The sequence below is a fragment of the Periophthalmus magnuspinnatus genome, chromosome 5 (genome assembly GCF_009829125.3).
Source record: "Periophthalmus magnuspinnatus isolate fPerMag1 chromosome 5, fPerMag1.2.pri, whole genome shotgun sequence".
NCBI lineage: Eukaryota > Metazoa > Chordata > Actinopteri > Gobiiformes > Gobiidae > Periophthalmus > Periophthalmus magnuspinnatus.
The window spans coordinates 22260935-22287959 of record NC_047130.1 but is presented as its reverse complement, the minus strand read 5'-3'; the positions used below and the strand labels follow the sequence as shown (position 1 = coordinate 22287959).

The 27025-nt window shown below is 38.9% G+C and overlaps 1 protein-coding gene across 1 annotated transcript in view; it reads right to left on the bottom strand.

Annotated features, from left to right (window-relative positions):
* Positions 1 to 27025, bottom strand: part of atp2b2 (ATPase plasma membrane Ca2+ transporting 2) — a 143866-nt gene that overhangs the window by 64752 nt on the left and 52089 nt on the right. The window contains exons 3-4 of the mRNA XM_055221696.1: positions 6442 to 6642; positions 275 to 532 (exon numbers count right to left, since the gene is read on the bottom strand). Of these exons, the coding sequence (XP_055077671.1) occupies positions 275 to 532; positions 6442 to 6642 (459 nt within the window). The remainder of the gene's footprint in view (positions 1 to 274; positions 533 to 6441; positions 6643 to 27025) is intronic.

Below are 27025 nucleotides of genomic sequence, written 5' to 3'. Positions count from 1 at the left end.
AGCCTTTTGTCTAAAAGTAAAATTCTTTGTAACTGTCTTTTTCTTCTTCTTCTAATTGTATCTGGCAAGCTGTATGCAAAACAAAGATAATGCTGCCCCCGCAGGTAGAGCCAATTACTTCATAAACATTTAAATTCTCAAAGAGAGGTCTTTTTATGACATTTCACTATTTATCACTATTGTTTGGCCGTGGTATCTGTGAATTTTCTGAATTGTGATGTCTGGACCCTAGGAGCTGTTTCTTCTTCTGTGATATTGAGACATCTCCACTCACCATATTTGATCTGAGCAATGTCCCCCACAACGATATCGGACACGGGAAGCTGTATGACCTGCCCCGCCCGGGCCACCTGGAACTTTTGCTCCTGCTCGATGCGGCTCTGCAGCCCCCTGAATTGCTTCTCCTTGGACCAGTCGTTAAAGGCCGTGACCAGGACCACACAGACCACTGACAACAAGATGGCCGCCCCCTCAATCCAACCCGCCTCCGCCTCTCCCTCATCCTCCGCGCCAGCAGCAGCAGAGCCACATGCTGAAGAATACAAAAGAGAAAACAGTTAACAGTGAAAGAGTCATTAAATATGTTTACCAATAAATAGTGAATGTCAACTAACAAGTGTGCTGTGTTAGAAGTGTATTTTAGTCTAAACCAGATGAAAAGTATAAGACAAAAAGTAAAAGTTAAAAAAAAAAAATTCAAATCTGTCAACTAGACAAAAAGTTGTTGGAGTGAAAACGTTTTGCTGCTCATCCAACCCACTTCTTCAGTTCTGGTCAGATTACTGCTGAACACTGCCTTATATCTATTTGAAAAAAGGAGCAAACTACACTGAAACTAACACACTTATTGTTTACAGCTTCTGTTTGTTGGCTAGGTATACCTTGACAACTGAGGGATTATACAGACATCATATAAAACAAAAATGCATAAATAATATAAATATGGTCTTAAAATTAGCATAATATAAGGAAGCTAAATCCACATAAGGATCAAATTAGAGACAATATATCAAATGTTCAAAAAAGGTTTTCTGTATTTTGTCAGCAGAAGAAACAAACGTGTCTCTGAACATCCAAAAAGTGCTATAGAATTCAAATGCCTTCTTATTATTGTTGAGATTCCTATGTTATTGAAACTATCTTGACATAAACATGGTGCATTCTGTGATTTCGTACACCTTGATGGATCACACAGCTTTTCATTTTGTACTCAATTTTCTGTCTTACTCTTTGCACAACATTCAAACTAAGGAGGGGGGACAAAACACAAGCAAAACTGCCCTCAATCCAGAAGCTCTACAGACAATCACGTTTTGTCTGCACTAAAACACAAGTCAAGTGGATTGAGCAAATCTCCCTTTTGGCTTGTACAGTTTGTTCAATAGATGGTGAAACACATTCCTTCACAGTGACTCCTCGTGTCTTCATTCATTTGCGTTGGTTTGGATAAATGAGCCGTGGTCCCTGTGTGCTCTGATGGACTATGCATTTGGGACTGACAAACCGCTATGCTCCGACTGCTCCTGGTGCTTTGTGAAATCCACCCGGAGCCAAGTGGAGCTGTACTCTGTTGGCTGCAAGACTTTAAAGGCTCTCCCAGGACTAATTTAACTTGGACTGTAAAACACTGCAGCACAGAAGGGAATAGTGTGCTTTTTCACGCCTATATTCAATCCATACAGCTATTAATCATGTATAGGAAGAGGCCGAAGTAAAGTAAACTATAAACCAATATAAACTTTCATTAGGGATGGGCCAATATGGATTTTTAGAGACAATGCTGATATTTGCTTTATATAAATAGCAACACCCACAAATTTATCTTAAGCTGAAGTAAAGATCACAAATTACCTTGCATTGCATTTACTTTACAAAGAGAAGTTAAAGAAAAGCATGGCATGAATTGTAGTTTGCAGTTTGAAATTGTACTGTTAAAGGTCCCGCATGTCCGCAACCTGCTTGTCTCCATGGAGATGATATGCCTGGAATGCTCTACACAGTATGGCATTAAAATGATCCATCCAGCATATTTCTTTATTACTCCAAAATATCTTGTAAAACATAGCAAATGATCATGTTTTTATATAGTGCTTTTCCACCTTCAAGGCACTCAAAGTGCTTTACATCAAGGAACAACTCACCCATTCACACACCAGTGCACGCAGACACTGGGGGCGAGGTGGGTTAAGTGTCTTGCCCAAGGACACAACAACAGCATTCATCTATGAGAGCTTTAATCACATCGCCAAATTGTGGGTCAGTGGATCTGACCGCTCAACCAATTTTGTTTATGTCGAGAGCGGGATTTGAAGCACCAACCTTTGGATCAGTGGACAAACGATCCAACTGAGCATCTGTCACCCCAAAATATATTCATTCTTACTGTGAGCGGCTTTTGCCTCTCCTCAGATCTGATCATTTCAATGGAGACAGTCAAATTCAGTAAGATAATGTGGATCAAAATTTCCACAGAGACACGCAGGTGGTAGACCCTTCACTGGATAAGAAATAGATACATTCTGTACCTTTAGATAAAGTGGAGACGCTACTGACAACACTGACACTAGCTATTGATTGTCAAAATAAGACACAACTATTCATATTGTAGTTCTTAAGTAAATAAAAATTAGACATTTTAATTTAAATTCTGTTTACACATTTGCAGTAAACTTCATTCAAATGACTTCCAAAACAAAACAACAGAAAGGTAAACTCATTACAATTATTGATTTATGAAAACACTCAGACAAGTTTTAATTATATTTTCCAGGTTTTAATTATCTACTACACTATCCAAAATCATTCAAAGTGATTAACCTAATTGTTAGCCTTTATTTCTCCTTTTTGGGCATACTTGAGAGAGTGCTTGCTTATATAATGCCAACAATAGATATGCCCCAACTATCAACAAAAAATATATAGCTTACATATTACTGCAGTTTAATAGTCCAACTTTAAAAAAATAATTAACTGGCTCTCTATTTAAAAATAACTTCACCTTACAATGTAATTTTATTGCCTGTAGAACTGTACTTGGGGGTTGGAGCTGTCCATGGTGCTGAATGATAAGTAAGACTAACCAACTGACTGAAATCAATTACTTTGGGTAAATATTGTTTTATTTTGAGCAAGTGGACGCTTGGTGTTAACACTTTCACCTTTTTTATAATGAAATCAATGTTTTTGTAATGGGCAATAGTAAAAGTGCCACTTGTAATAGGCTGTGATGAATGGGCCAATTCTGTGACAGAAAAGCAAAGCAGAAAAAGACGATAAAAAACATTGAGAACTTTTTCACAACCAACTGGCAGGATTTAAGTTTGATATAAATTCAATGATTTTCTCTTTTGATTGCAGACGTAATTGTTTAGCTGTACTGTACACAACATACTGGACATGTAGGTGTAGTGTATAGTTTTACTCTACTTGCAGTGTTGTATTTTATGTTAATTAATTATTAATTATTCAAAGTGTATTTTCAGTTAAATTTTAACTTTATATTTAAATTATTATTGATCTTGATTTTTGACAGCATATTTTTATTGTACTTTGTGAGGCAAATAAAAGGTTTTCTTATCTTAAAATAATGATTATGCATTGGATTTTATATAGTGCCTTCCAAGACACATTTTTCTTTCACTTGGTGGTGATATGCTACTATTGTAGCCACAGCTGCCTTGGGGCAACCTGACAGAAGTGAGGCTGTCAATCTCCGCCCCTCTGACCAACAGCAACACTCCCTTACACACCACTTTCATACTAGGCAATGTGGCTGAAGTGTCTTGCTTAAGAACACAATGACAATTCTTACAGCTGGTGCCCCACTGTGGCACTTGCTTTTTCTCTCATCCAAGTACTAACCAGGCCTAGTCTCGCTTAGCATCTGAGATCTGATGAGATCAGGTTTTGACAAGCCATTGTGGGCGCATTATCAAGTGGCATCATCGGAAATGCAATGCCCAAGTCAACACAACACTAATCAAATGCATAAATAAACAAGTGCTGTCACAAAGTTTATTTGGCATATTGCTTAATCTAAAACTAACAACACCAACTGCCATTTTAAAATAAATTATTATTCTAGCATAGCTTTCTAACCACCTCAATTTTTACGCCGTGACTGCTCAGATGTATTCAGTGATTAACATAGTGATTTCTTGGCATTTCTGTGTGGCTAAGTTTTATTGCTGCAATCAAATGTGAATTACACTAATAAAAAGATAATTAACTTTGATTTTAAAAGTGAAAAAAAACCAACTAATGATTATCCGATCCGGCATTTTGCATCAAGAATCAGCTCATATAAAATGTGTCTTAAGCAAAATACTTAAACTAAACTAGAAGTAAACAATGACTAAGAAAAAACGTCATGAAACTAAGACTCAAGAAGTGACAGGGCTTGCCTCTCTCAGAACTGACTTCAGATCTTAACCTGGTTTTCCCACCTGCTTGTCTTCATGAATGGATATGCACAACAATAAGATCTCACGAGAAACAAGTCGGTGACAGATTACATATCGAACCTTAAGTGTCTTGCTTAGGCACATAGCCGCTACTGCTAAGCTCAAACTCAAACTGGCAAATTCGAATCCCAAAAAACACTTACATCATGGCAACTGCTGCTCCACTAACTAAACTAGAAAAAAAAACTAACACTAAACCAAACATGTCTTACATAATATCAGGAGTTGTTTTATATTAAGAAGCCCGCATACCACTGTTTGCACTAGTAAGCTAACATCCGCATGTAAGTTGAAGTGCGCTAACTGCGGCTGGTCTCTCTAGTGGCCTAAATAGATTTCATTAAAGTGCTAATGCTGGGAGGAGGGAGGCGGCCATGACAGATGCTGCTGACTCAGTCCTCCCATTATGATCTCCGTCTTCATTTCCTGTTTCACGGCTCATAGGGCTGATGTACGGGCATTAGGAGCTCAAGGTTATCCCTCTACTCAACACTTCGTTAACCTCCAGCGCACTTGACACATTTATAATAAGTGGGAGAGCGTGCACACACACACACACATATACACGCGCATACACACACACACACATACAGTACAAGGAGGGCCAAACCAAAATGGACACGCGGCTCTTAGTCACTCGACCTTTAGAGCAGAGCAAATAAACAGTGAGACAAGTCAACACATGGTGAGTAAGAGTGGTGTAAGCAGCAGTGATATCAGCTGCTTTTGTGTCATTACAGGAGTTTTTACTGTTGACTGAAACAGACCTGTGAGTAAGACATGGTCCAAGAAACAGCCGCTGCAAGTTGTCCACTAAGGGTTGTGTGACAAGATGATTCAAAGGAATTTTAAACCCGATGCCCTTCTTGCAACATAATATTTATTGTGCTTTGCCTATGCATCGTATTATCTGTATATTTGTTTTTGTTGACTTTTTTGTGACGCACTTCGGGCAGCTGAAGTTGTGCTCTATACATAAAATTAGATTGAATAAAACATAATTGTAACTGGAAATAGAAGTGCCTTACCTGGGGACACAACTGTAGTATAAGGTCGGGCAAGGATGTTTTTTATTTATTTTTTTAACAAATCATTACTTGATACGTTATTTTGGAATAATCTGGTCAATCCATAGAATTCGCATTTTTCTTGAATAATGTTTTTTTAGGAAAATGTTTTTTTTAATCATCATAACAAACCAATGTAATCTGGGTATACGCAATTGGAGAAAATTGTTAAAAATTTAAAACTAGACATATTATTAGCTGCAAATCAAATTATAATGTTCCCTATTTAGGCTTTGCCAGCACTGTCACTGTTTAGTGGTTTTTTACCAGTAAAACTCGAGATGTAACATCAGAAAACAACTGTTACCATGGAAATCCACAATGTTTTTTGGGCACTTTGCAAAATGGCCATAGAGATACATAAACAAACAAATGAGCCATGGAACAGTCCAATAAACTACTGGGTCAAAATACGTCTGAATAAATGCCAAAAGAAGTTTAGTGAAAGTTTACCATTTAGCATCATAAAATCTCCATTGGCTTAACTGAAAATTCTGATGATGTGTGACAATGCTATGTTGAGCTCTATACCACATGATGCTATTTCCATTGCTAACCATGCTTAAGTTATAAAGATAAGCATGTAACTTATTTTTGACAGGTAGAGTATATGGAGATGTTGTTACATTAAGCTTGAAAACAGAGATGATCGTCACTGGTCTAAACTGCTAGAACAATGAACAGGTTTTGTTTAAAGACAATACAGATTCCATAATAAACATCTAATTGCTCTGTTTATATTTACTGTATGTGTTGATGAATGTGCCCTTTTATTGTAATTTACAGATGTATCTGTTGTGTTCCTACTTGCACTGGCACTCTGATCTGTAACCAAAGTTCCTATCAGATAAATACAATTCTTTTTGATTGATTGATGTATTTAAAGTACTGTGCACGTGGCTTAGGCTCACCCTCCCCGCTGGTCTCTCCAGGTGGGTGGTAGAAGGACAGGCCCAGGGAGATGAGAGCAGCGATCTCCAGGATGATGAGCGTCACATCCTGAAGAGCCTCCCACACCAACTGCAGGAAGGTTTTTGGCTTCTTTGGAGGTATCAGGTTTTTCCCAAATATTTCTTTTCTCTTGTCCAGGTCTGGCAGGGCACCCCCTAGGCCTGAAGGAGACAGAAGACAGGGACACAGGTAAGGGCTGGAAAGTGAGAGATAATATGTTACTCTTGAGTAAAATTAAGCTGTTTTAGTTTATTTTTGCATCAATAATCCAACTTTAAGAATGATAAAATTTATTATGTAGCGAATTTGAAAGTTCTCTTTTTTCTTCTTTTTAATAGACCTCTTTTTGTTATGCATGATACAGTGTGTCAGCGAGGGAGTAAAATGAGAATATATTATACCTAACCACATTTTTGTTAGAAATCTCAAAACCCACACGGATATTTTATGTGTAGACCAGTGGTGTAGAATAAATGTTGCTTAATTTAGAGAGTAAATATAATACATGTTTCACATGTTCTTGTCCTCTTTTGAGTTATTTATCACTTAATAACATTTAGTAGCAATAATTTGGACCTAAAATAAGACCTGTTTTAGGGCTGGTGGTACTTCTCTTTCTCTCTCTCTCTCTCTCTCTATTCTGCTCCTACATGCCCCCGCTCCCTCAGTTGCTCTCTGGCCTCTCTCACTTTTCGACTACATTTCTCTCCAGTCCCTCCCTCTGTCTCTCTGCCTCTCTTCTCTCACTCTCCCTCTCGTCTCTTCTCTTTCCCCCTTTTTCTCTGCCTTGTCTGTCTCTCAAACCCCTCTTTCTATTTATTTATTTCCTCTCTTCCTCCTCCCCCTCTCTCTTCCTGCGCCCTTCTCCACCTTCCTGTCTTCTTGCCTACTCTTTTTCCCTCCCGCCTTCTCTCACTCTCCTCCCTCCCTCTCTCTCCTCTCCTCTCTCTCTTTCCTAGAGCACCCCTCCCTCCTTCTCTCCCTCCCTCGCTCTGGCTCAGACATTACCACAGCATTATGTCATGGCTGGTGCGTCATCGGGTCTCCCAGGAGTGGCACCAGATTCACCTGATAAGATCCACACAAACAGCTTCACGTGAGCGTGTCAAAATGTCACTCCCCGGATAAACTCACGGGGAAATGGATTATTATTATTACTCAGTTTACTAAAATGACAAGACGGATATTCAAAATTAAATTAAAATTATTCCACTTACATCTATTATACTAATGTAACAAATCTATGTTCTTTTGCAAGTACAATGACATTTGTATGTACTCTCCAACCAAACATAAAAAATACAAGACACAATTTGCAGTATAGATTTGACCAAACCAAGACTTTTGAAATCAGTTCAAAATTTATTTTATTGTTTTATTGTTCTATGCCTATGTGTCGTATTATCTGTATATTAGGGTTTGTTTTTATGTGAAGCACTTAGCAGCTTAAGTTGTATTTAAATGTGTTATATAAATAAAATAAAAATGAATTGAAGAAATTCATTTTTACATTACCCCACATTACATCAGGACAAAACATAAAGGTGCTTTACGTAGCTTTTCTGATGGGAGTATGGCGCTTGCCTGTCTGCACAGAGATGTTTTTGCTTTACCTTGAAAACATGCATCCTCACTGTGAATGGGCTTGTCTCTCCACAGATCTGACCAGTATTTTGGTCTGGTGGTATCATCTGCTTGCCTCCATGGAGATAGACAAGTTTAAAATCATACTGAGCCACATTCTAGGTAGAGCAATAATGGAGACTAAGTAGGTGGCGGACATTCTACCAGGAAAGGTACATAGTGCCTCTTTAACCAGAACCAAGCATCAACGCTAGACCAAGCTTATGAATGAAATAATGACAGCAAATGTGGAAAAAATACAATAGAAGTGGTTAATTTCCAGCTTTACGAAGAACAAAATCTGAACAACTATATTATCCACGAGAGATTTTCTAACCGTTGCGTTCACCCACAAGAGACTGCACTGCAGAGATAAAAGCTGCTTTATGTCTTAGGCTAATGCAGGCGGGGACAATAGACTAACGCAATTGGTTTCATTTGATAAAGAACGAACAGCGAACAGAGTGAACGAGCGGGGGATACAGGGAGGGAGGGAGAGAGGGAAGGGGGAGTCTGAAAAAGAGCAGATCCCAGCTACGTAAGAGAATGCCCTGGTTACAATTAGATCAGTCTATAAATAGCCTCATTATCTATTCCCTTTTAATTGTCTGAGCGAGGAGTAGGGCCGAGCGTACTGGTATTGATCCCAGCGGTTCGATGTGGAATATTGTGCTCAAACATTGGTGGAGTGAGTGAGGGAGACACACAGAGAGAGGGAGAGAGGGATCAACAGAGAAAGAGAGAGAGGAGAGAGATAGACGAGGGTAGAGAAAGATAGTGGGAAAAAGAGAAGGGGAGAGAAAGTGAGACACTGAGGGGGCAGAAGAGAAAGTGAAGAAGAGAGAAGGAGAGAGAGAGAGAGAGAGATAAAGAGAGGCATTGAGGGGGCAGAAGACTGAAAGAGAGAGAGAGCAGGGAGAAGAGTAAGAGATAGACATCGTGGAGAAAAAAAAACTGAGTGAGTGGGAAACAAAGAGAGGAACACAGAGGAACACAGGGAGAATTAGAGAGAGAAAGAGAGAAAAAGCGAGAGGGACACAGAGAGAATTAGAGGGAGAGAGGGAAAGAAAGAGAGAGAAAGAGAGAGAGGGACATGGAGAGAATTAGAAGGAGAGAGAAAGAAAGAGAGAGGGGGACAGACAGAATTAGAGGGAGATAGAGAAAGAGAAAAAGAGCTAAATAGAGAGAGAGAGAGAGAGAGAGAGAGAGAAATAAAGAGAGAGAGGCTTTGAGTCGTGACCAGATTCACGTGCCTGGAGTGTGAGTGTGTGAGGAGAGTGTACACAGGGCTTAGGCTGGGGAGGCACGCTAACATTTGTTCTGACATAACAAGAGCTTCTGTAGTCGGACAGCTAGCTTTGCACACACACTATTTTGGAACTGTTTTTAAGGTGCAATATGTAACTTTTCTGATGGGGGTTCTCATAACTGCTTGTCGCCATGGATATGTAGCTTTGCCTCTGATATTCCATGACATTAAACTTATCCATCTTGCATTTACTGAATGGCAGGTGTTGAAAAACATTAATTATTAGTGTGATCAGGGACACCTCTCCACAGATTTGGCACGTAAATTGTCTTGGTGTGACCCCTTTCTTGTCTCCATATAAATTGTATGATACCTGACTCTTTATTCTTGTAAATTAGTACATTCTTTCCCCCTTGAATCATAAACTTTGAGACTAAACCATACCTCACACTGTCTGCCTCTGAGAACAAAATAGTTAAACAATCTCCAATCCACAAGTAAGAGCTGTAAAAATCACAAACAAAACATTGGCAGTCGACCCCTCGCTCTCCTAAAACCATTCATGTGCCCATAGAATTCATGCTTGTGAATACCAATGTGCCAAATGGTTTGTGAACGTGAGGAAGATAGCTTTAAATTCCTACTTCATCCTTCATGCTTTGAAAATCCAGTAGTGTAGCTTTACTTGTCCTTTGATAACTTTTAATAACTTTTGCTATTTACACTTATTACATTGAAGAAACAACAGCCTTTGCTTCCCCTTATAGATCACCTTCCACAGATTCACAAAGCGTTTTAGCCTAAATGAGGTTTGGAGTTAGAGAGGTGAGTCACAACATTATAAAGTATAGGATGACTTCCGAACAGCCCTGGCAGAGCCCATTAGTTTATAATGAAGAAAGAGGAGAGCTGCTCAGCATTATCACACAAACAATAAGCCATCATCACAAGAAGCTCATTAGAAAGAGAATCTAATGTACATATACCAGGCATTTCTCTCCCTCTGAAGTCTGCGATAGGGACAATCAATGCAAAAGGAGACACAGAAATGCTCTTTATTATAATAACATCAAGAGATTCCAGGACAACATGGCAGAGACAACCTGGCTTGCTTATAAAGGGAAGGCTGTATTTGTAGTTGTTGGTCTACACACATATATTAATACTTAGTTACCAAGACAATAATGGCTAACAACAAATTAGCCAGATTAATCGTAATTGGCCTGAGATATTAAATCAGAAATGCTGTAATTATGTAAGGAATAGTGTGTCCTCTGCAAAACAACAAAATAACCTTGTGGGGTCTCGGTAGAAAACGAATTTGTATGTAACTCATTGTATTACTTTAGCAGATCTTATTTCAGACTGTACTGGATGGTTTAAAAAGTGTACTATGACATGCAAAATGACATTTGACGACTTTAGTAATTAGCCTTAGTAATGCAAGACACAAAATTGTGAGTTTTAAGTCATGTTAGAATGTTGTTACCTTATCAAAATCATCCCTGCAGTTGTGTTTTGTTTCATTCACACATGTTTGAGTAATTCTGCATTATTAGTCTGCCTGCAACTCCAAAGCTCAAAATGCTCCGTTCCACCTTGTGATGTCATGAAGCGGCAGTTTTCAAGTTAACAGCTCCTTTTACCTTTAGTCCAGTAGAGATTGGCAATTCTGGGGCTGAAATCATCCAAATGATTCTACACAATGTTGCACTTCCTGCATTACCACATGACATCACAAAGGGGAGTGTTTTCAGTTTGAGAGAAGAACTCAGCCTAAGTATTCAGGGCGCGTGTGTTAAACATGTGTGAGTGAAACAAAACACAACTCCAGGTATGTTTGTAATGAGGAAAAAACTGTAGAAAAATACAGAAAATACAGTAATATGGGCCCTTTAATCCATAATGTACAAATAGTTTATTAAGAATTCAGGCTTAGTAACTACTTAATTAAGGAGTAAGGGGTATGTCTTATATTTACTAAATCATTCTAAATAAACAATTTGTTCATTATGATTTAAGTATTTGTTCATGAATTATTATTAAGTGTTAACTATTTTCCAGGGTTGCAGTTTTCCTCCATATAACCAAATAGAGAACGTTAATAGTAGCTTTATGCAGTGTAAAAACGCTCATTATTCACATTACCATTATCTACATGCTGTCATGACGTTTGGCTGACTAGCAGAAGAAGTTCACTACTTCAGGAAAAGAGAACTCTGGATAACCTTCTGCAACCAGAATTTTTTAGGTAAGATGAAACATGATGGCATATTTTAACAGTTAGCACTTTTTGTCAGTGACTATTAATAGATCCCCATGGAAACACTATGCATCCCACTCATTGAACGCAGCCCACTGAACCCTGGAGAAAGCGTGGATGTCATGTATATTCACTCCAGGCACGTACAGGTCTACAACATGTGTATGCTAACAGGCACGGAGCAACAGAGCAGGCAAGACGCTATGACCTACAAACGCCCTTGAGAAAATGCCATTCAAACACGGCTACGTCATTCAATTTCACGTGAAAAATATCGAGCCATGTTTCAAATTTAACCTTGATTTGATTTGAATCTGACTGCACGTACGTCCAACCTCACGTTTTTATACAACTTTCCCAAAGCCCTCTCGTTCTCAATAGTCGATTGGCCAGAGAGAGTGTTTCCATAGCAACAGAGCTCTCTGATGATGATGAAGATGATCACGAACGATGCAAAATATTGACGGTGTTTTTTTTCGCTCTCTCTTTTTCTTCTGACCAATCGATTACTCTGGCACGTCCACGCTAGTTGTAGTGCAGAAAGGGACAGAAGGCTATGTGACTCACCAGTGCTTACACAAACGTAGGTCTCTGCACTACCAGGCTAATACCAGGGCTGAACGATTTGGGAAAATGATCTAAATCACATTTTTATGACAATTATTGTGACGGCCATTAGATTTGCGATTCATGTTAAAATCGTTTAATATATGAAAGCTGGAACAATATATTTAGGGGCTAAAAATTTATCTTGTTTACAATTTTGTTGCAATAATGGGGAGATTTTGTTGCTATTTTGATATAATATGGTCAGAATGAATAAATGAATAAATAACTGCTATAGCTAAACATTGGTTCTTTCTGTTGTTTATTTGTTGTAGCTCAGGCCTTTTATGATGCAGTATATTTATAGGAAAATGGGTTTACTGCGATTATTCTGTAGTGTAGTGTTGTGTCACTGGTATAAAGTGGCTTCAATATTATTGTTTATCGCAACATTTCTCTGTAGTATGTTTAAATAATAGATTTCTGTTCAAAGTTCACATTTCACAACACGCTCAGAAGACTGAGTGAGACACTGGGATATTGATATCTCTTATCAACTCTTGAGATCAAAATGAAACTGCTGTGTACTGTCTGCATTTAATTATTAAGCATATTTATAGTCTGAAAACCAGGAAGTTTGCTGTTGGCATGCTAGTTGTTAGCATTACTGTTAGGACAAAACTCCCCTCTGGCCTCTGAAAGTTGAGAAACAAGTTAATAAACCAATTTGAATCGCTACAAATAATTTAAATTAAATTAGTTCTGTTTTTGACACTTTTAAAGACCATAAAAATCAGGCACAGCGCCTTCAATACAAGAATCACCAAACAGAACATATTTGTACGGATATATACTACAGGGTTAGTGTTTTTTATGCAGAAAAAGACAGGATATTTTGATGTTTGTGGAGGGAATTATGATGCTTAAAAAAATGCAGCCTTTGTGATTTTCCATTTAAATTGTGATTTCAATTTGATTGCAGTTAATCTCGCAGGAAGTTGCTGCCCTGGCTAATACACACTTGTAATTATTATAACTTAGAAAAGCAATGGGAAAATGGAGAAGCATGTCACTACGTCCTTGACTATCACCTCTATTTGAAAGACAGATTTTACACCGAGAGGCAAAGTGGTAGTTACTGGATCTATTAGTTTAAATGAGCCAGTGATCTACGGGACATGAGTGTTACAGACAGAATGGGATGAATCTGAGCAGCTACTCATCTTTTCTACAGTTTATAAATCTCGGCACGTTGACTCAAATGTAAGGGCACCTCCATTACTGTCAGGGTGGCAGTGATGTATGGTGATGAAAACTGGGATTGTTATAGCATATGTTTTTAGATTAATGCGGTGTGTATAAATAGTCAATAAGGGAGCAGTGAGGTGAATTACAATTGGGTTTCTTAGGGTATCTTTTATGGCGACAGCTACTACTATTTATTTTAATACATTTGTTTCCAGGTATGAAAAAAAAAACAAAAAAAAACCTAAACCTTGGTCCAGAAAAAGAAGCTATTAAAATAAACGGAACACCAGATGAACCTCATTGGAGCTGCTACTACTACTACCACCACCACCACCACCACTACCACTACTACTACTACTACTACTAAATGGTCAATAAATGGCTTTTCCACCTTTTTTCAAGGTACTCAAAGCGCTTTACATCAAGGAACCACTTACCCATTCACACATACACATACAACAGGGTGGGTTAAGTGTCTTACCCAAGGACACAATGATAGCATTCATTTGTGGGAGCTAGAATCACACTGCCAACCTGTGGGTCAGTGGATCTGACTACTCAACCAATGATTTTCACACTGAGAGAGGGATTCGAACCTTCAGATTAGTGAACCAACTGACTATTACTACTACTACTACTGAGGAATAAACTACAACTAGCAGCTAATACTAATGCTACTACAGATTTTCTAAGATTGAGTTGATTCATGGGGTAGCTGCTACTATAAATATCTTACAACATGGGATAAGCCCCTACTGTCACTCACTGAAATAACATTTTTTAATGGGCAAAACCCCCCGTCGACATCACCAATCCTCTTTATTAATTGGTGATTGACGGGTGTGAAGACCTGCCCATATCATTTAGTAACAATGTTGGAAGGTTTTGGTTCAGTTTTTTTCACCATTTTATATTGCGACCAAGCACTCACTTTTCTTTGCCTGTTTCTTTTTCTGGTAAACTTGTCACAAAATTTTGCGAATACTGGACAACGACATACAATCTTTGCATAAGACGAAGTTTAAATCTGTCAACTTCGTCTTTTGCTATGGATCAGACCTGGACGACTGAGGGTTTACACAGAAATCTCTGCACAACCTAAAATAATGAACACAAAAATTAAATTCTCAAGATCTAGAGATGGGTTCCCAGACACTGTACTGTGGACGTTCAATGCTTCTTGCCCCTATGTCGTGGATGAATGGGTCATTCTACCCAGGATTGTGTAATTGTGTGTTGTTGTTTTTTCTGATTTTAATTCAATTTGCGATATATATTTAAAAAGAGTGCACATTGTAAAGTGGTTGGCAGTTTGAATCCTGCTCTCAACATAAACATCACTGGTTAAGCGGTCAGATCCACTGACCCACAGGTTGGTAGTGCGATTCCAGCTCCCACAGATGAATGCTATCGTAGTGTCACTGGGCAAGACACTTAACCCACATTGTCCTTGGTGTATGAATGTGTGTGTGAACGGGTGAATGGTTACTCGATATGAAGTGCTTCGAGTGAAGGTAAAAAATCGCTATATAAATATGTGACCAATTACCATTTAAAGGAGAGATGAGAGATGACAAAATATGTCTTCTGAACTAACACAAGAATATCAACTTTGTAGAGATTTAAACTGCATTTACAATACAGAGGACATTCTACTTTTTAAATAAATGTAGCCTTAAAATTTGATAATTCGATCACTGCAATATATTGTGCAGCCCTCTTCTACCATATTTTTCTGTCAACCTCTCTCTTACAACTAGCTTAAAACCTCGTGTCTGGGCTCTATAAGAACAGTGGATCTTCAAAGCATGCCTCTACCTTCACCTCAGAATTGAATCTCTTAGCGCCCCCTGTAAAGCATGTTTAAATTCAAGCTTATCCACACACTCGTCCCCTCTCCTCCTTCTCCTCCGTGAATAAGCAGATCTCATACTGCGGGGGAACATGACTGCATAAGTCTTCACACATGCACCCAAGTACTTTTATCCCTGGATCACTGAACTGTCACATCCTCTCAAATACAAGCCTCCATATTGTTCTAACCATTAACCATTCTATAAGCACACTCCTCTATACATGATTTGTTGGGTCACATACAAAGAGGGAAAAACATGCATATATATTGACATACATTATTTGCTCCCTGATGTTTTGATCTAAACGGTAATGGCCCGGAAAGTGACGAAAAACAGAGTTGCCGATTTGCTGTTGTTGTGAACTAACCACTGATCTTTCCTTCACGGGTCATTCAGTCATACATTTACTGTAAGCAAACAGAAATAGCACATTTTACAAGGCATTAGCGCAGTCCTGTAGTGGTTTATGACTGTGGCAAAGACGACTTGGCAGACTAATGGAGGACGATGGTGGATGAAAAAAAGTTGTAGTAATTAATTTGTAGCTGTGTAAAAAGCACCACAGAATAACGAGCTGCTTTACACCAGTGTACCAACAAGAGAGGATTATGAGTAATAAAGAGATTAAAATAGTTTGTGCGTGAACAAGCCGTCTAATAGTAAGATATCATATTTATTACTTATAGAGCACAAATCGCTTGCTATAATTTGTAACTTCACATCACTTCAGTGCTGCTTGTGCTATAGATGAACACTCATGGGTTTCAGCGACGGTTCAAAAGATAAGCTGTTTTGTTTTGAATTATTAATTGCTATGGCAGAGGTCCTAAGTTTACATAATTCTGAAAATCATGGATACGTTTAGCATTAAAAGTGAAAGGAATAGGTAAGGTCTAAAAACAGAGCCCCTATAATCTATAATATAAGCCTGCATCACTCACCCACCGGTGTATGTAAACACGGTGGGCGAAGTAGGTTAAGTGTCTTACCCAAAGAAACAACAACAGCATTTATCTGTGGGAGCTGAAATCACATCGCCAACCTATGGTCCAGTGGATCTGACTGCTCCACCAATGATGTTCATGTCGAGACCAGGAGTCAACCTTTGGATCAGTGGACAAACGCACCAACTGAGCTACTGCTGCCCATTAAAATATATTTCTATTGTGTTTTTAAGTCACTGTTTTGAGTAGGATTGCAGTAAAAATCTAAATGCAAATTGGAAATTGTATGGTTCCAATAATTGGCAAATCCACAGATTGTATTTTTTTTTTTTATGACACCTTGCGCATCACCATGGGATCTTAATATTTATACTTTAACTTTTTCACTGCTAATCCTGTAGTTTAGACTGTATGAAAACATGAGAGGAGAGAGGGAGAAGAGTGGAGGAGAGGCGGAGGGGTGGAGGAGAGGAGGAGGGGGGTTGGCAGAAAGGTGGAGGGGGTAGAGGAGAGGGGAGAATTGGATGAGTGGAGGAGAGAAGAAGGGGGAGAGGAGGAGAGACGGAGGAGTGGAGAAGAGAAGGAGGAGTGGAAGAGAGGAGGAGAAGGGGAGGAGTGGAGGAGAAGAGAAAAGGGGGAGAAGAGGAGAAGAGCGGGAGGGAAGGAGGAGAGGGACTTCTTGAATTACTTTAGCAACTACGAGATTCCTCCCAGTCTTCTCTCAAGGGTATCCTGATCCAATCCTGATTCAAAAATACAATTTAAAAATCCTACAATACTGGCCTGAAAAAACAGCAATTATTTGAAATGTTGGCCATAGTGTGTGGGAGGCTATTGGGTAACCCTGTCTATAAATATGACTCATGAGAGGTGGTCAATAGAGAAAACATCACACACAGACTAAACCATATTTTGGCACTGACTATTACCTGGTATTTTCACAGCTAATTCAATCCTATAGGGAAATATCGCCAACAGAAGCAGATTAAAGCACGTCTTAAGCTCTATCAGGAACCATTCTGACGCCCCACAGTTAATTTGAATGCTTTTATGGTTTGACCCGGAGAGCGCACTACACCGGCTCTTTTGTTTCTATGACGATGACTCGGTGTATTTTAAAACGTTGTGAGAAAAAACAGTTATGTAATCGTATAAGTAAGTGAGGGGGGGAAACTCTCCTGAATTTACAAACTAGCAGAGGAAGCCCATAGATATAGTGCACTGTAGTGAGGCTCATTTCTGAGTTTGAATACCCCTGGGTTTAATTTGCACCTCTTGGAAATCTTTTTTGGAGAACTGCAAGTGACGCAGTGCAGAGGGGAAAACAAGGACATGTTTGAGAATCACTCCAAAAAACACTCTCTCAACGACACTACACGAGTGAAATCAGGGCAACATAAGTATTTTGGTTAAGTATTCACAAACTTCTCTTTTTGAATGGAGTGGGAAAACAAACTTGCCTTACAGTTTTGCCTGGAATGTTCCACGGTATGGCATTAAACCTGTCTAATATGTATTTATTCAATTACAGTGTTTGTATTTCTCAAAATAACCTTGAAAATCTTGATTCTTATTGTGTGCGGGGTCATCTCTCCACCAATCTGACCTTCATGGAGTGACAGAAAAGTTTACACCTGATGAAGCAATAACATCCCCGTGGAGACAAGTACGTGGCAGAACCTCAACCAAAAAGTTACATAGTGCACCTTTAACCTCGGAAAAGTACATTGTTTTTATCTGTGTGAATGTTGAAAGCTTTTGAAAGTTTGAAACTGCTGTGTAAGTTCAAACAGAAAATAAGAAATTCAGGTTGAAAAGTGTTTGACCTACTTTTCACCTTGACATCAAACTCAAAGCAAACTGCAGAAAGTATTGGATTGTTGCTCACAAACTGACTTGAAATAATAATAATTGTAATAGTAGTCATAATGAAACTGATCATTATAATAATTCATGTCTTACCCACAGTTTTAGATGCAGACGCAGATGTCGCTAAAAATGGCATCATAACAAAGAGTCACCACATCTGATGGGGAGCTGCAGATCAGACTAGTGAGCAGTGGATTTGTACCAAAATGACTACGCAACACTGCCGAATCTTGCAAGCATCACAGATTAAGAAAATAAAATTGAAGAACAAAGTAAGTACAGAGCAGCAAGAGCACGTCAGTAGCGGTTAAAACGGGGGTTGATCAGTGACATGGGGTCTTGAAAAAAAGAGATTAAGGATTGCTTAGGAGAAGGGGAAACAACTACAACATGATTAAAATCAATCACACCTGAATGAAAAAAACACCACGACTTTATAACATGGTCAAATAAATTAAAGGTAAATAACTGTAATGCCATACTAAGGAACATTCCAGGCAAACCAAAGTTGTCTAGATGGAGATAAACAGGTGGCAAAATCCCCAACAGAAAAGTTACAACTTAGTGCAACTTAGTACATTATTTGCAATTTGCTTTTTAGTTCATTTTCTTGTATCCTTGGGTTTCAGACTGATGAACAATGTGAACTGTTTCCATAACCATTCAAACTAAATATTACATCTTCTGAAATGTGAAAAGTCCTCAAGATGCCACCTATAACAGGAAGTAGAACCCACGCACAGATCTTGATTTAAAGTGATGAAGTTGAATTTACATTAGAGTAATTGTCGGTAATATTAGCTGGCTGCGTTGCCCTCGATGTGCTCTCTTTTAATGAGACGTGTGTTTGGAGCCTGTTGTTTTCGAGACGGAGAAAGTGAGAGTTTGTTTAGACTGAACCTCTCACACCGGAGGCCGCTGGGTCACCCACTGGGTCACCCACTGGGTCACCCACTGCACCTGTAATTCCAAACCAGCCAGACATTCATTCAATCAACCATCCAGCTCTCATTCTATAGGCCAATATTTTATACACATGGGGGGGGGCCTGTCACGATAATTGGCTCGATTATAAAAATTAAGCCGTAAAAGATTGAATTAATAACGTCTATGACTCATTACAGATGCAAACTATCAAAGTGTTTGCTATTTATTTATTGTAGTTCATATTTTTTTAACAGTATTGTAGATTTAGAATAGTTTTTGTCATTTAAATATGCTCTGGATTATTGTGTCTGTGGTATAAATTTGTTTCAATATTATCATTTATCGTCTATATTTACTACAGCAATATATTACACTTCAAAATTTATGACAGGTCTAGATGGGGACTGTTAAAAGGAATATTTTTCAGATGCAGATTGTTCAAACATTTGTGAATTTACCTTTTAAATATTTTTTCTGAGAATACCATCTGGTATGATGTTCTAGCATCTGAAAACCACCAATATGTTTAGGTATTTTGAGATCATTTGTCAAATATGTATTCAGTAGGCCTGTCAAGATAAATGCTGTATACTTTCAGTAAATGAAAAAAGAAGGAGATGGGGGTGGGAATATTTATCGTGTGAACATCGTCTTTGCACTAGAGGGGAGTTTTTTTTATTTGTTTATTATAGTGCAATTGCATTTGAACTGTTGAGGGTCAGATACATACCTTTAGTGTCTAATCATATATTAACAAAGTACTTAAGTAAATGGTAAATGGTCACATTTTTATATAGTGCTTTTCCACCTTCAAGTCACTCAAAGCACATCAAGGAACCACTCCCTATTCACACACACATTCATACACCAGTGTACACAGACAGACACCAAGGGTGAGGTGGGCTTGTGTCTTGAGCAAGGAGACGACGACAGTATAGATCTGTGACAGCTGGAATTGCACCGCCAATCTATGCATCAGTGGATCTCCACAGAAATGATGTTTAAGTCGAGAGCAGGATTTGAACCGCAAACCTTCAGATCAGTAGGCAAACATTCTACCAACTGAGCTACTAAAACACACTTCACATTCTTTTGTCATGACAGGCCTAGTATACAGCATAAAATATATGTCATGAAATGATACTTGTTTTTCTACATCTATAAAATACATCAAGGCATTGGATCCCTAATGGTTATATAAGTAAGACAGATTCATGACGATGGTTTATGTGAAAAATAGTGACGCTTTGCCAGTAAAATGAATAGTGCCATCAGAGTCTTAAATCACACTGTGCCCAAATGGCAAATTGGCCAGATTCAGATCTGGTTCATCCATGTTCTGCCTTCCATCACCACATTTATATTGGCAGTATCACAACAGGAGCATATGTGAACTATTTCTCTGCTCTTGGGATTCATAATGTAGCAAGCAATCATTTTGGGGAAACATGGTATTTTAAAAATGCTGTGTGACATTGAGTCTTGCGATATTTTTCATTATATTTCTTCAGAATTCACTTCTGCTGGATGTTTGTACCGAAAATGATTTCCTCTCAGCGATGAATAAAAGTAATGCTGAATTCAGATTTCGATTGATTTCATTTGATTTCAACTCTGATTTTTGCCAGAAATGTTCCAAAATATGTCATTAAATGTATCTATAGCTTTTAGTTAATTAAAAGTGTTCATTTGGCTAAAATAGATTTAATAACATTGCAAAAAACACATTATCTATAGCACCAAAGCTACTGTAGTACTGTCCTACTGTAAGAGGTGTTCCTGTCCTGACAGGAGAGAGGGAAGAGGGAAGGTGAGACAGAAAGAGAGAAGAGAGGAGGGAAAGAGAAGGGGAGAGGTAGAAGAAGGAGAGGGATTAAGTGGGTGGAGAAGGAATAGACGGAGACAGAGTTGAGGGGAGGGACAGAGAGAACAAATATCTATACAACCAGGACATTAACAAAGAGAGTAACAGAGAGAGGGAGAGAGAGAGAAGAGACTAGGAGCTCAAGAGAGAGGGAGAGAGAAGAGCGAGAGAGTAGGAGGGAGAGAAAGAGAGAGAAAGTGAGGAAGAGAGGGGGGAGAGCGATAACATTGAAAGTGAGAGTGCCAAAGAGAGGGTAGAGAGAAAAGACCAGGAGAGCAAGAGAGCGCAAGAAAGAGAGCGAGATCTCTAAAAGGGAGAGTGACAGAGAGAGGGTAGAGAGAAGAGACCAGGAGAAACAGCGCAAGAGACAGAACTCTGAAAGGGAGAGTGAAAGAGAGAGAGTAGAGAGAAGAGAAAGAGCGAGAGGTAGAGGAGAGAGAATGCTGAAAGGGAGAGTGACAGAGGCATATCTGCTATGTCCCATCTGGGTGTCAGTCTCTGGTTTCGCTCCTGGGCTCAGATAAGCTCCAGGACACAATAGGGACAGACATTAAAATTCAAACTACCAGTGGCCACCATGAAATAGTCATGACCGGTGAGGGAGAGCTACACACTCCAATGGAGCGCTCATTGTCTCCAAAGTGAAGGGCAAATGTTCAGAAGAGGCATGAGGCTGTAATGGTCCAACCAGACGCCAACTGACAGAAATGCCAAAACCAAAGCTATTTTACTGTGATTAAACGTAAAAGGGAATACAGCTAAATAAGGGAAAAATAGTGAAGACTGAAATTAGACTTTTATCTTCATCTCCATGAACACAGGCAGGTGACACTTGGCCCCCAGGGCAAGTTACAGGTCAGATCTGTGAAGATGCAAGGTCGCTGACAGTAATAATACATGTTTTTCAAGGTATTTCTGCGCAATAATGTATCTGTAATCAAATAAATTCAAGTTTAATTTGCTTTACATCAAGGAACCACAGTCATTCACACACACATTCATACACCAGTGTATGCAGACACGGGGGGCAAGGTAGGTTGAGTGTCTTGCCCAAGGACACAACAAGGACAGACCAGCATTCATCTGAGAGCATCATTCAAACCACCAACCTTCAGATCAGTGACAAACACTCAACCAACTGAGCTACTGTCGCTTGATTATGCTTGTTATTTGTTGTAACTCATCTTTTTTACTTTACGGTGCAACAGGGTTTACTGTTTGTAGCCATAAAACACACTTCAAATTGTCTTATCACGACAGGCCCAGAATACAGCATAAAATATATATCCCTAAAGGCAGTACAAGCAAAAAAGATTCATGACGATGGCAGTTTATGTGAAAAATATTTATGCTTTGCTAGTAAAATTAATACTGTAAAACACAAAGCAATGACATCTCCAGGGAGAGCAGGTAACAACCGTCCACAGAAGTTACAGTGTGCAGCTTTAAAAATATTTGCTCTCTTTCGGGTCACCAAACAGTAACCATTCAGATTGTGATTTTGATTCAATTTGAAGTTCTATTGTCAAGCTGGAAGCCAAATGAGAGAAATGCCAAAGCACGAACATTTCAAAGTGATTAAATGTAAAAACAGAGTCTAACCACAGAGACCTGTTAACTGTGCTGCAGGAGGGAGCCAAAGTATTGATCTGACTGCACTGCAACGTGACAGAGGCTTATGAAAGTCCAGCCAAAATATTCCATCTGCCGCACAAATGGATGCCTCTCCTGACAACAAACCAATGCACCTACACCACATTAAAACAACATTGATTTTTCCACATACCACTAATCCAGGCCCAGTCATTCGCTGTTGGCAGAGAATGTGCTTCCATTGTGCACAACTAGATTTTGGGAATAGTAGAGAATCAATGAGAAAGAATTGATCTATTTTTTTTTCATATGCCCTTGGTAAACCTGAATTAAAGGGGCACTATGTAACTTTTCAGTGGAGGGTCAGTGAATGTGGAAAGAAATATGAACATGCAAAACGAGAAAACTTGACACTTGTGAGCTGGGTCCAAAATTGTGTGTAAAAAATAGAATAAAGGCCTACTGACTTTCCCGAATTAGCCTCTATAGCCTGTTTTCTCTTATTTAGGTCAAGGTAGTACAGTAAAGATTCCACCGGAAACGTGGTCCCAAAAAAGCACTGTGAACCTACTTTGCAAAAGGTGAAACTAAACCTTAACCATCTGTTCATCTGACGCAACACAATCCTTTCTCAAGAGAAAACTAAACAGACAGTACTTATTTATACTCCAAAAAGCATGAGTTTCTAAAATCAAAGTACTTATAATAAAATGCTGTGTGTCCTGAACCAAATTTCTTCAGTTAACATACATTTTAAAAGTGCACAATGTAACTTTTCTGGTGCTTGCCTCCATATAAACCTTGCCTGTGGAGACGAACTGTGGTTACTGTAAGAATCTATGTTTTTCAATGTATTTTTGAGTCATAAAACACCCAAAATTAAACAGATTAGCTTTTTGCGTTACTGTGGGACATTCCAGGAAAAGCGATGGCATCTCCATGGAGACATGCATCAGTTCCACTAGAAAAGTTACACTGTGCAACTTTAAATGAAAAGAACTAATAGCATGTGTCCAACCAGGTTCACCCTTTAGCATTCCCAATGTGTCCTCATCTGACTCAATACACACCATATTACAAACTAGAGCCACAGCATATCTGAAAGAAGTGGTAGAACTATTGCCCTTTGATAAAAATTGAGTCTGTACTTGAGTCAGCTAATGTAAATGATGCTAAATCCATGAAAATGCAGAGTAGCAGACGCTAAACGATGGGCTTGCACATTTAAACGAGGCCGTGTAGGATTTGAAGCTTTGATCCGGTGCCCTTGGACGAGTGCGACTATCACTGCTCTATCCCACTCCCCACAGGCCAGACTCGAAACAGGCTTAGTCTGTGAATCTATGCCAACAGGAAAGTAGTGGGAGAAAACAGTATGTCTATAGTAGTTATTCATTACACAGATAAAATGTATTATCAAAAGATATTAAGCAAGAAAAGTGACCTAAAGCAAGAAACAGCACAATGAAATGATATTTCTGCTTGTCACATGCAAACCATATTAATCTTTATTCTTAAACAAGCATTTTGTCTCTTCCACTACACTGAAAAATTCTTGTATAAAAAGTTACATATCACACTAGCTATATGGGAAAATATATTTGAAGACATAATTTTGGGATATTGATTTTGGAGTTGTCAGTACTTAATCAAAGGAGTCTGCTCCTGCACTGGCGGTATTGGCAAGACACTCGGGAGATGTCTCTATGATAGTTCAGATGAGTTGCTACCCACTTGTCTTATAATCTATATTGTACATTTGTTAAATCTGTTGCTGACTTGATTATTAAAAACAATATCTTGAATCAAATTTAAATCTTTAGATTATTTTAGGTGTCCTACTGCAAGTTCTGTGTTTTAGTAACCTAACGGCTAGTATTTGATAATAAGGATGAAGTGTGATAGCGATGTTTAAATCATAATAATACAAATTAAAGTTAAGTGAAACTTTAATCAAAAAATAATAGCAGTTTCTTTACTATAACCATGTGTAAGTTTTGATAAAGTTTAAAACTATTCTCAAACTATTCAGAAAGCTAGGAGCTAGTATCATAACTATCCAGTTATGATACTAGCTCCAACAAGTACCTACACATGACTCGTTTCAGTGTTGATTAGTCTCGGGTTGTCTATATTTGACATGAGTCGTTTTAGCTCATGAACTTATTTTAAATCACACATGTTATTTACTTGTTGTAATAAGCTGCTTTACCTTATCACTGTTTTCGTTTTTAGTTCCTGTGCGTGCGGTGGGATGATTTGGTTTGTGCCCTAAAGCGTCCAGAGGGGTGGGCTGTGGTGCAAACGACATCTGCTGCTGGTGTGCCCTTGATATGGAGAGGGTGTCTGTCTGTGCTGCCTGCTTTGGCCCCAGCGGGAGGACAGAAAGGAGAGAGGTCAGTCCAGGAAAACAGCTGACATGGAGAGAAACAAACCCCAGTTACAAGCTACGACCCTGCATAAACAGCTAAAAAACATAGTCAGGTCTGTCGATGTTCATCTCCGTGAACCGCTTTAGCTGCCAGTTCACGTTCAGGGCGGTGTATAGGTGGAGAGATAGATAAAGTGTACATCAGTGACCTTGGATTAAGAAAATGTATGCAGGTCTGATGTTATTTGTGATCCTGTCATGAACACAACAGTATGAACTAGGGCTGGGTGACGTGGGAAAAAAAAATAAAAAATCAAATTTTTCCCATATTGATCGTTTGTTTGTCTCCTTGCGTAAAGCGTCTTTGGGCATCTTGAAAACAGGTGGATAGGTGGGCTTTAAGTACAGCTATTATTTCGTATTAATAATAGGATTGATACCAAAGGAAAAAAATCTACATTTAAAGTTTTTGTAATATATTATAGAGAGATGAGTTTAAAACCATACTGTAGAACTACCTAGGCAAAGCAACAACATCTTCATCAAGACACACAGGTGGCAGTTCCTCCACCAGAAAAGTTACATAGTGCACCTTTAAATTTAAACTGACAATTAAACAATAATCAATATGCCTTTAGTAAGCAGATAATTACACTGTGTTGTTAAAACCACTCTAGCTGTATTTGTCGTGGTTTAGAGTTGATTTGGTCCCCCAAGAGTCCCGAGGTTTAGTCCTGGTTGAGTCCTGCCTTAGTTCTGGTCTAGCCCTGGTCCAGTCCTGCTCTAGTCCTGGTCCAGTACTGGTCCAGTTCTGGTTTAGTCCTAGTTTAGTCCTGGTTTTGTCCTGGTTTTGTCCTGGTTTAGCATGGGCCCTATCTTGGTCCAGTCCTGGTTTAGTCCTGGTCCAGTCCTGGTCCAGTCCTGGTCCAGTCCTGGTCCAGTCCTGGAGTAGTCCTGGTCTAGTTCTGGTCCGGTCTTGGTCCAGTTTTTGTCCAGTCGTGGTCCAGTCCTGGTTTAGGCAGGGTCCAGTCCTGGTTTAAGCCTGGTCCAGTCCTATTCAAGTCCTGGTTTTAATGTGATTTGTGTAAGTGTGAACACATCCCAAGCCTATCTCATTCCTTCCAGTACAAATCCGGACTTTCCTTGGATATTGTTAGCTTTAGCACGGAGCCATGTGGAGCTGGCTATGAGTAAGCACATCGGCATTGGAACAGTCCAGCAGTCTGTGTTTGAGCCTAATTCAGTCAGGACTCTCTCATGGGACAGCCCACCGCTCCAATTAAACACGCCATACATCTGCTGCTCCATTAAGTCATGACCACAGTTGTACCATAAAAATCATTCATCTCTTAAAATTATGTAGATCACTTGGTAATAAATTACCAAGTTTAATGTGTGGTTTTACATTCTCAACAAATATTAACATTTAGATCAACATTTTAGCTACAAATAAAAACACACTGAATACTTTTATGGCAACTGAAATAAACCTTTTTCTTGTTACCTATCTATGAATGATGCAACACAAAACGTGATTTAGGATACATTCACACACCAAATTCGGACCAACTTGAGACTAAACAGGAACTAAACATGCAATTAAACTAAAAGCAGTACTAAATCAGTACTAGGATGGGAACAAACCAAATGTACATCAGGGGTGCATTCAACTTCACACACAGCATCTCAAAACTGAGACTAAACTGGGCCTGAGAACCCAAAATTAAACCTGGACTAAATCGAGACTTAACCATTACTAGAAGAGAAACATTGTTTAAGTCTGTATTAGGACTCAAACTAGGCCAAAACAAGAACTAAACCAGAAGTATGAACACAGCCTTTGATCACGACAAAGAGGCCAACCATTTGGAAATATTTGGTTCGAGAGAAATAGGTTTGTCTGAAGTGACTGTGTTCACCCACCAACCCAAAAGGAATCCTGCTTGGATCGGTATACTGCTATTGGGTCCTTAGGCAAGACACGTGTTTGTGTGTGAGTGAGGCTGATTGATCATATTGGCAGTCTTGCTACAGTCAACACCTTGGCCGTGCTTACAGCAATATATGGAGCTTGTAAATAATGCATAATCTTTGAAAGTCTGGAAAAGCACTATAAAATACTCATCCATTAAACACTGGAAAAATAGTAGTTTTTGGGGGAGTTGCCAGGTCAGAGGAAAGAAGCCAAAGC